The following is an 11,272-nucleotide window of genomic DNA, read 5'->3' as shown; positions in this document are numbered from 1 at the left end:
AAAAAGTTAACACTATTCACCAAAAGTCAACAATTACGGCTGCACAACTCCCAATTCAAATTTTTCCCTACAAATCATTTTTTACAATTTTTTATTACACATTTTTCAATAAAAAGTCAAAAAGTTAACCCAAACATCCATATTTTCAACCTCAATTTTTTAGTCCAAAAAGACAAAAAGTGCACTTCTTTAGTCTTCCCAAACTTGGCCTTAGGGCTAGTTTGGCATGTACTAAATAAGCCAAAAAGTCAAAAAGTCACTATCTTATTTAAGTCACATCATCTTATTTAAATCACATCACCTCTCTAACACATCACATCAAACCCAATCCAAACCCAATCCAAACCCACCAATAAGTCAAAAAGTGCACTTTTTTAGGACATCCCAAACCAACCCTTAATCTACCTATTTGCTTGAAATCACTTTCTCAAATCTCCCAATAAAAACCGCGCGTAAAAGGACAGCGAGCTCTCTAGTGAATGAATTCTTGTAGTTGTTGTCGGGCAGCTTTCTCTCTCTTCCTGCCTTTTTGGGCGTCGATCGTTGCCTCATAGCCCTGTTCTCTCTCTTCTGATCTCGATTGGTAATTCGATACTTTTCTCAGATCTCAAGCGAGCCCTAAACTCAGGTTCTCTCTCTCTCTCTCTCTCTCTCTCTCCCATATATATGTATACACATTGACATTTCAAAAACTTCCCGTTTATTGCTTTACAGAGCTGATGAATTTGTTAGGGTTCTTAAATTGGGATTTGTTAACTAATCTCTCTCTCTCTCTCTTATTTTTTATTTTTTAATTTATTTTTAATAAAATCAATGGCCTAAAAATTAAAGGGAGGAAGAATTAGAAGAGGAGGGATGAGAATTCCATATAAAAAGTAAATATTCCTAACAAATGTATTGTTCATTGTGTTCTTGCATGCTAATTATTGTGTTGAAGAGTATATCACCTGCTTCTTTTAGTGCCCTAATGCTTTTTTTTAATGATTGATTCATTACATAATGTTTTGTGTGCTGAATATCTTATTTGGAAGGCTATAGAATTCTAGTTTAATATCTTGCTATGTTTCAGTTGTAATTGACTTAAATGGCTAATAATTCTTTGTTCCACATCTAAGGTAGCTTTTCTTTCTTCTTCAATATTTATTTTTATTTTTAAAGAAAACCTTTCTTTACCTGTTTTTGTGGTTTAGACGCTAGAATAATTTGATAGATAAAGTTGTAATGTAATGATTTTTGGTATATGTGAAAGAGAGGACAATTTGGTGTCGAAAGATCCCTTGGGCATCTAGTTTCATACCCTCAACCCTTGTCATTTTTCAAAATATATTGTGAATGGGAATCTAAACATAAATGGGTTTGATAGCAGAATCTTCTGAAAAGTATGACCATTTTCTGAAAAAAATGCAAGACAAGACATGCGAAGAAGACTCAGAAAATATATGGTTTTATATATTAATTATATAAAACCATATATAATGGTTAAGACTTGGCCTAATAACCTTGAGGTTATGGGTTCAAGTCTTTGGACCACCACTTTACGCTTTATGCTAAAGGTTAGGTGTGTACTGAATCTTTCCCCTCCCAAACACACATTAATGTGTACTTATTGGGCGTTGTTTTTTTTTTTTATATATTAATTATATGTTGTGTATGTAGATATATCGTTCAAAATAATAAAAAAATGCATCATAACACTCATTTCTATAAATCTACATTATTTTTCTTTTATCATTGTGTCTAAGTTATTTTGTTCAAACTTGTAGTAGTTTTACGTGTGTCTAAGTGATAGGCGTGTGTGTCTCTCAAGTGTCCGTGCTGAATTTTTTTTGAAAAATAATACAACACATTTGGACAAGTGTCCAACAGGTGTCGGGAAATGTGCGACAAGTGTCGGTGTCTGATACAAACATGACTCGGACATGCCACCTTATTAGAAGTGTTCACACTTGTTAGTCTGCTACACAATAGTTAAGTTATGTATCCCATGTAGTGTTTTATCCTTTACAATGTTGGTCCCAAGCCTGGAAAAAGGAGGGTTGTGGTAGGTTGACAACCGATTAAAACTTGTAGCCACATGGTCACACCTTTATGAGCATGGATCCTAAAAATTCTTCAATTGTTGTGTTCACTACTTGGCAATAGCTAACTAGAGTGTACCCCCTCGAAGAGACGCGCCGCATCACCAATACTTGTATATGATGAGTAGGCAAAGGGTTCCTACACTTTACTAAACGAGGGAGATACAAATCACCATGTTTGGTTTTCTGTTTTCAAAAATAATTTTCTGACTTTTCAATTTGTATTTCTATATTTTTAATGATTTTTAAAAGGATTTTAATCAATTTTTTAAATAAAAAAAATTAGATTCACTTAATCTTAATATACTTAAAATTTTTTAAAAATTGTACAAAAATCTTATAAAATTCATTGAATACAACAAAATGCGAAAATGTATTGAATTTTCATATATTTTTGTTTTTTTTCTATTTGGTGAATTGTTTCAAGTCTTCCACCCCCCCCCCCCCCCCCCAAAAAAAAAAAACAAAAATGTTATTCTGTTTAAGTGTATTTAGAGTAGGTGTATCTGAAAAATAGAAAACTTGCATAAAATATTAAAAAAATTCACTAAAAGCAAGAAAAAACAAAAAACTTAATTTTTTGAAAGGTGGACTCAATTTTTTGGAACCAAATATGGTGAATGCTATTTTAAGAAAGTAGAATTTGCTTAGGATTTTGGAACATACTAACATTAACAGGTTACAGATGAAATTAATAGATTCCATGATTAGAAGGAGAACTAATATATTTATCAGAAGCTAAATGGATTAGGAAAAAATATAGAGAACTTGAAAGAACATGATATAAATTTTCGGTATACAGGAATATAGAAACATAAGAATGGAGTACAGATAGTTGTACATAAAAGTCTAAAAAAAGAAGAGGTTGAGGTTAAAAGAAAAGAAGATAAAAATGATATTAGTAAAATTGATGTTAGGAGAAATGACACTAAATGTAATTAGTACTTATGTACCCTAAATGGGATTAGATGAGTCTATTAATTTATGTGAATTTTGGGAGGATTTGGATGGATTAATATAAGGAATATCAAATGGTGATCTAATGGTCATGTAGGGAGGGGTGGTGGGGGATATGAGAAAGTATGAGAGGGTTTTGGATTGGAGAAAGAAAAGATGAAACTAGTGCTATCATGGAGTTTGCAAAGTCATATGACTAGGGTTGCAAATGAGCTGAGGTGAGTCAAGCCGAGCCGAGCTGAGCTGAGTAGTATGTTTAAGCTTGTTTATTATGATTTTAATGAGCTCGAGCTTGAGTCCAAGCTCAATAAAAATTTAATGAACCGAGCTCGAGCCGAGTTGGCTTAGGCTTGACATGAGCTCGAACCTGTTTACGTGCCAAAGAACCAAAGAAATTATAAATTCATACTTGCATATGAGGCTAAAATTACAATTGAAATTTTGATTATACAATTAAAATACAATACATTAACATACTAAAAAAAAATAAAAATTAACATCTTACCAAAATAATAATATCTACTACTATTATATAAATGTATTATCTATAATTAACTATTATTTACATATAAATAAATTTAGCTATTATTTACATTTATATATATATATATTTTTGATAAATAACATATTTATCCTATTTTTTATTCATATTTTTATATTATTTAATATATAAATAATATATTTATTTTATTATTTAAATAAATGTTAAACGAGCCAGCTAACGAGCCGAACTAACGAGTCAAGTTTTAGTATGTTTGGGCTTGTTTATTAAGATTTTAATGAGTTTTTGAGTTCAAGCTCGAATGCAATAAAAATTTAACGAATCAAGTTCGAACGAGCCCTTTCCGAGCCGAACTCGAGCCTGTTCACGAACAGTTCTATTCATTTGCAGCTCAACATATGACTTTGTAATAGAAAATACTATTTTTGAAGAAGAGATGAATTAATAACATTTGAACGTGGAACAACGTAGCTAAATAGATTTCTTTCTTGCTAGAAGAGTTGATAAAGGACCACGTGAGGTTTGTAAAGTAATAGTAGGAGAGAGTCTAACTACACAACATAATTTAATGGAATTGACTTAATTTAAAATAAGAGAGAACCATTTGAGATGCATTGACATGTGAATTGTAGACTAGTTAATGCGCATGTTGAGGAAAAGAGAGTTGATCCATGTGGAGGATGGTAAATGAAATAGAGGAAATCCAAAGAGAATAAGGGATGAGGTGGTTATAAATGATATAGTTAATTTAAACCTAATTGCAGATTTGACTTTAAATAGAATCAGCTGGATCCATGTAGCTAACTAAGTGATATAAAGGCTTGTTGAGTTGAGTTGAGTTGAGTGTATAATATGGTTAAGCTATCGAATTATGGCTGTGTTGTTGGATATCCATCTTTTGATGCCTGTATTTAATGTGTTTGTTTCCCCAGTTTTTGAGGGTACAAAATAAAGTTAAACGGGTGGGATATAACTTCGTTTGCTGTTCACTAAAAAAAGTTAAGTAGTGTAGACATGGACACACCAACATGGCGATTTAAAAAATACAGAACAATATATGTTTAGGACATGTTAAAAATTATGTTTTTATAAATTTATTAGATGTCAAATCAAATATATGAAGAGTTTATTCAAAGATAATAAAAAATGACATGACATTAAAAACAAAACCATTTGGTCCATAACTTAAACATCAAGGTATCATTCGTAACAATTACATTATAAAGAATGCAAAATAGTTATAAAACATTGAAGTACACATGATTTATTCATCTAGTAAATGTTTCAAAACATAGTTACAGTGCACAAGGTGCATTCTGAAGAATGCAAAACATTGTTACTATGAAAAGATTCATCATCGGTCGTGTTCGGAGGGTTCAAGAAGTGTTGTAAATTGCCAATATTATGAATTTAAATTTTAATTAAGATACTTTGAAGTAGTGTTGGACATGCTTTTTAGGACTGTCCGCCAAAGTGTCGACACATGATTCTCTCTGTGTGTGTCTCTGTGCACACACACAAAAAACATGCAAGCACTAATGCACAAACACATGCATTCATGCTCACATATATCACTATCCATCTCCATTTGCAAACTTTTACTGATAAACAATATATATATATATTAATATTTAAAATTGTGTGCTGATAAAAAATTGATGAGTTTGTAATTTGGTAATTTGGTGCATAGAAGAATTCGGGGTGCCTGTACTTCAATACTTCAAACTTATGTTGGAATGTTTAATTTGCAACTACTTTGATATTTAGAGTTGTTGTACTTCATAGGAAAAGGATTTGCACCAGAGAACTGAAATACAGAAAGAAACTTCAAAGGTAATATATCTTTATTTTAAGGAAAAACTTACTCTGAACTGTCCATTTTCCAATGGGACATTTTTTCCTGCAGGACCAGAACAAAATTCCTGGTTAATAATGGGAATTTTGATTTCTACTAAAACTGATTAGACCATATTACTTACTACTAGATGCTAGTTAAATTGCATGTCCACCAATAGACTTCTTGACTCTTTATGATGTCACGCTGAAAGGGAATTGAGATGTATGAAGAAGAGCTAATCCTCTGCTAAATAGACAGAGTTAGAGAAAGATTTACTTTAATTTTCTTTTCTTTTTTTCTTTGCTGTGTGATGGATCATTATGGTTTGTTGTGCTCTTATTGTTGTTTAAATTTTTGTAGTTCGCTACAAATAACTTGCGGACATGTTCACAGGTTACAATGTTTACTTCTCTGTACTGACAGAATTATCTTGTTGAATGATAACTTGCAGCTTATTGTATTTTTGTTTTCTTTGGTGCAATGGAAAGGGAAAACGGCTCTTCTGTTTTTTATTATTTATTAACATTATGAAATTTGAGTGTTTTATTTCATTTCGTTTTATTTTTACTTTATTGAGCGGTCTTTAAACCCCTTTCCTTTTTGTTTGTCTCGAGCAAGAATCAAAAGAACCAAATAGATCCATATAAAACCTTTTGCTCTTCTCAATCATATGTCCGCTACCAAGCAAAGCATAATACATAATTTCAAATAATTTGAGCTTTCTTTCTTTAAATTTTTAAGAGTTTTTTGTTTTTTTGTTCTACTCATCTTCCGCTTTTCAACTCTGAGTCACAGAGAAGCAATGGATGATACTTGTGCTGTCTGTGCTGAGACACTCGAGTGGGCAGCATATGGACAATGTGGACATCATGAGGTCTGCTCCACCTGCATTGCTCGTCTCCGATTCATTTGTGATGATCGCCGCTGCTGCATCTGCAAGTCCGAATCCAATATTATCTTTGTCACCAAGGTTATGAATTTAGATTTGAATTCTATTTGCTTGTTGTGTACCTTGTTTAAAAAAAATTATCATGATTGTTTTTGTTGATTTATTTATTATGTTTGTCCAAATTGACTTTGATGGATATGGGAAAGGTGACACTTCGAGTTGTTGTGGGGTTCATTATTGTTGGATGCAAAAGAGAATTGTCGTTCTATGACGAACATCATCATTGAATAAATTCCATTCCCTTGATTTCTCTTCATTCTGACCAAAAGAAAAAAAAAAAAAACTGACATTTATGCTGATAAAATTAATTACATCTATTGTCGTTCAGTTTTCTTACTTGTTTATGCTGCCTTTTTGTGAGCTTATTATGTAATTTACTACTGATTTTGTACTTGTTGAATCATCATATAAGGTGTATTTATTCCTTCCTCCCCTTTCATTCAGGCTTTAGGAGATTATACAAGGATGATAAATGACTTCTCCATTTTTCCAGTTGATCCAACAGAGGGTCAAGTTGGGCCCTACTGGTATCATGAAGGCACACAAGCTTTCTTTGATGACTTGGATCATTACAAGATGATTACGGGAATGTGTAAGCTTTCGTGCAATGTTTGCGACAAGAAAGATGATCAAGGCAGTGAAGATTTGAAGAGAAGAGGGAAATTCAGAAACGTTGCGCAACTGAAGAGCCATTTGTTCCACCATCATAAACTTTTCATGTGCAGTCTCTGTTTGGAAGGCAGGAAGGTGAGATGCATTAGATGATTATGCATATTAATTCCATGAACTCATGGTGTTCTGTTTTCGTTCTGAGAAGCTTACCAAAATTCGTGGTCATGTTTTATGTTTGACCTTAATCTATGTTTCGAGTTGGTTTAAAAAATATCTTTTGGCATGTTCTTACGGTGCCTTGTTTATCTTGCATTCTCAAAGGTCTTTTGGGGCAATGTACCTGGAAGGAACTTGTGGATATCCGTTTTTGCCGGTGAAAAGTTTAGCTCATTATTTAGTAGCATTTTGTAAAATAGATCTCTTACAAAACATGACTACTGCTTTCTTCTCAATTGTCTTGTTGGACCCAATCATCACAACTTACTATTAGATTCTCCTTTTTGGATCTTTTCTGTTTAAAGTACATCAAAGAACTGAAGTGAAATTGATTGCAGAAGTAATCATTTTATATGTTTATTTATTTGATTTTGGATCTACTTAATTTGTGTATGGACTATTGAGTTTAAAGCTCTTCTTCAGTATACATTTCTTCTCGAGGGAAATCTGGAATTTAGTGGAGAAGTCTATGTTGACATCGGTCCTGACGCTGACTTCACTACTATTTGTTGTTTACATGTTTTGTTTTCCAAAAGCCTTATTCATGTCTTGTCATAGCTCCAGTTTACATTTTTTGTTTTCCTAAAGCCTTATTTGTGTCTTGTCATTTGCACAGTCATGACTCTGACTTCAATACTATTTGTGAACCAGATATTTATATGTGAACAAAAGTTGTATACTAGAGCACAATTGAATCGGCATATAAACTTTGGTGACTCAGAGGTTGATGGCAGTGAAAGTGAAAGAGGTGGCTTTATGGGACATCCTATGTGTGAATTTTGCCGAAATCCATTTTATGGGGACAATGAGCTGTACACTCATATGTCTACTGAGCATTATACTTGTCACGTATGCCAAAGGTTGATAAGTGACCATGTGTACTGTTAAAATGTTTCATTCAACTCTTTCGCTTACAGTTCAAGCTGACTTGAACTTCTATTTTTGTCTTTGCTGCATGCAGGCAGCATCCAGGACAGTATGATTACTTTAAGAACTATGATGACTTGGAGGCTAGTCGTATTTTCTTTTCTTTTTCAATTGCTTGCATTCTTTGGCATTCTGGCATATTCTTGGTTTTTAAAATTAAAATCATGTCTGTGTGACAGATCCATTTTCGTCAAGAACATTTCTTATGCGAGGATGAGGCCTGCCTTGAGAAAAAGTTCATTGTTTTTGCGACTGAATCTGAAATGAAGGTGATCTTAGTGACCTAGAAAATATGGTATTTTCTGTCTGGCTTGAATTTTGAGGTTATCCCTTATTGTGGTTATTACTCATTTCATTTGAATACTATTCTCACACCCATTTTTGTGTTCTTTTGAATTACCAAATTATTTATTTCTATTTTCTGTAGAGGCATAATGCGATGGAACACGGAGGGCGCATGTCTCGTTCTAAGCGTAATGCTGCTTTTCAGGTATTTGCGGATCTATCTATTTCTTTTTGATTCACCAGCGTTAGTTTTATTTTCCTTGCATCTCTGTCTGCATGTTTATTGTGTGTGGCGTATACATTCGTGGCCAATCTTGCATGTAGACTTCCATGCTCCACCCCCTCCCCCCTTTTGCCTCTGTCCCAACCTAAGAAGCACGGACACTTCTAAGAAGGTAATACATCATGTCATGACACTAGTCAGACATTTCCCGATGCTTAGAGACACATGAAATATATTACTAGCGTGAATAAAATAACTTGAAATCCAATAAACAAAAACAATTTATATTTATATTTATTTTCTTCCTTTAGAAAAATTTATTAAATTTGACTTAGTCATATATATATATATATATATATATTTAACACATTAATTATTTATCCTTATATGACATAATTATATAAAATTATATATTTTCATGTGTCCAGATATTGTATTTTACATTTATTGAAAATTTCCCTGTTGGCATGTTAGTTTCGTGTCCGTATTGTGTCACATGTCATGTGTCCGTGCTTCTTCGTTCCAGACTTTCTGTCTTTCGACTGTAACTATGTGCTTCTATTACCTTTTTCTGTAACCAGATTCCAATAAGCTTTCAGTACCGAAGTAGTAGGGAGCGAGATCAAAATCGAAGAGGACGTGTTTTTCAACCTGATTATTCCGACAGTCAACTTTCTTTGGCTATTGAAGCCAGTCTTGCGACAGCCAACGCTAATATGCCTCGTGGTACTTCATCCAGGGCCCAAACAGAGTCTGATCACAGAGAAACTGGTGAAATCAATTCCATTCTCGAGTCATTTGAATCACTTGCTAGTGCAGATTCTGAGCCTTCTTCAAGACACCGTCAGGCCATGGGACAAAACTCAAGGAACAACACACCACTGGAAACATCTTCCTTTCCTCCACTCCCTGTGGCTGCAAGAAACAATCACCAGAAACAGAGAAATGGGTCAGAAGGGTTGGGCAGGAATACAATGGCTGCTCGTCTTCGTCACCGAAACCATGTAACTGTCCTTAATGCATCTCAGGCTCGACCAACAGCTAGTCGCCAACCTACCTCACTGATAGTTGGTTCTTCCCAGTTAAGACCAATATCAAGTTTTGGACATGTATTATCATCTGGGTCAGCCAGTTTTATTACTAAGCCAGCAACAGTTAATGAGGTTGGACCATCCAATTTTTCAAGCTCTATGCAAATTAGATCAACTACTGCTGATGCACAATCAGCTAGTTCTGCCAGTTCATCAACAAAGACAAGAAGTAGCAATAAGGTCAGTCATTCTACTTCAACTCCAAATCTTGTGGACAGAGGTTCTTTAGACCCTGCAGTATCTGAGTTTCCTCCTGTTTCTGCAACACGTCCTAATAAATTGACCAAAAACACGCAGCCTTTACCTAAGGCTGAAGATGTTCGCACTGCTAATAAGTCTCTAGTGCAGAGAATCCGCTCTGATTTAGAATTCGATGAAGACAAATATGCTGCTTTCAAAGTGATTTCTTCAGAATATCGCCAGGGTTTAATTGACACGGGGGAATATGTTGCATATGTGTTTCAGTTTGGGCTGTCACATCTCATTCCTGAGCTAGCTAGACTCTGTCCTGATGCTCAGAAGCAGAAAGAGCTTGTTGAGGCTTACAGTATTTGCAGTTTGAGAGGCAATGGTCCTTGGGAAAATAGCGCAGCCGATAACAGTGGTCTGTTGAAACACAAAAAAAGTTCAAAAAAAGGTAAAGAGAAGTGTGAAGATAATGGGATCAGTAGCTCAAATGGTGCTTTGGAAGATAGCATTATAAACAGTTTGAGAGAATTGCAGTCGAATTACAAGCCTTCTAAAGAGGTTGAGATCTTGTCAAAGGATGGTTACCGATCTGCCAAAGGCAAATCAACGAACTTGGATGATGATGATGATGAACAGAGGGTCAAAAATCATTCTGAGCCAGCTGCTGGTGGATTAAAGAAAAGTTCAGGAACTAGTGGAGGGAATAAGCCACGGAAGAAAACTTCAAAATTCAATAGAGTTCGGTTGGGTGAGGGTTCACAGGCGGCAGTTTTAGATCTTACGAATTCTGATTCTTTGCGTGATTCGACTTTAGGACAATCAGATGGAAATACCGATACTTCTGAAAGGTTGCCAGTTCGAGGAGCTTGGAAGAATGGGGGAGGCCGGAGGCTAGTGGCAAACTTGCGATGACCTGGAGAGAACCTTAATTTTGATGAATTGTTAATACAGAGAGGAAGAAAAAAAAAAGAAAAGAAAAGCTAGCGTTGGGCCGATAAGTGATCTTTCTTTCTTTTTGTGGGAAATCGCCTTAGATAAAGCTTTCCGTGTGTTTGTGGTGAAGTACATATATATGGTCAAGTGTTTTTCTCTTCCTGTACCTTGGAACTCTGAAAATATGATATTTGGGGGAACAGGTTTTATGTTTTTTTTAGTTGGATGGTGACTTGGGAAGATTCTTGAATGACCTGTTATCCCCTCATTTACTCTTCAGTTGGAATTGGATGGAATCAGAAGTGAACGTTTTTCTTGATGAAATGTGGAACAAAAATGGGATTTTGTTTTCTGTTTCTTTACTAAATTTATATTGTTTTTCTTTTCTTTTCTTGTTTTCATTTTTTGTTTATGGTTCAAGGTTGGTTTAGGCTCAATTTGGGAAGAAAGTTATAAGTGGCGTTTTGGCTTTT

At 34.3% G+C, this 11,272-nt stretch overlaps 1 protein-coding gene across 2 annotated transcripts; it reads left to right on the top strand.

The window, feature by feature from the left end:
• The first annotated feature begins 441 nt into the window (after positions 1–441).
• LOC114300880 (uncharacterized) lies at positions 442–11,166 on the top strand. 2 transcript variants are annotated; one of them, XM_082914798.1, is made up of 9 exons: positions 471–628; positions 5,323–5,370; positions 6,170–6,344; positions 6,768–7,070; positions 7,803–8,011; positions 8,113–8,161; positions 8,258–8,347; positions 8,506–8,568; positions 9,168–11,166. In XM_082914798.1, exons 3-9 carry the CDS (start codon positions 6,177–6,179, stop codon positions 10,776–10,778), a joined length of 2,493 nt encoding a protein of 830 aa, XP_082770924.1. In that variant the 5' UTR covers positions 471–628; positions 5,323–5,370; positions 6,170–6,176; the 3' UTR covers positions 10,779–11,166. The 2 variants fall into 2 exon arrangements, with proteins under 2 accessions (XP_082770923.1, XP_082770924.1); XM_082914797.1 differs by lacking the exon at positions 5,323–5,370 and having other exon boundaries at positions 442–628.
• Positions 11,167–11,272: the final 106 nt, after the last annotated feature.

This window comes from Camellia sinensis, chromosome 2, assembly GCF_055761805.1.
Source record: "Camellia sinensis isolate YWXY chromosome 2, ASM5576180v1, whole genome shotgun sequence".
Taxonomy (NCBI): Eukaryota; Viridiplantae; Streptophyta; class Magnoliopsida; order Ericales; family Theaceae; genus Camellia; species Camellia sinensis.
This window is presented reverse-complemented; position numbering and strand designations above follow the sequence as displayed.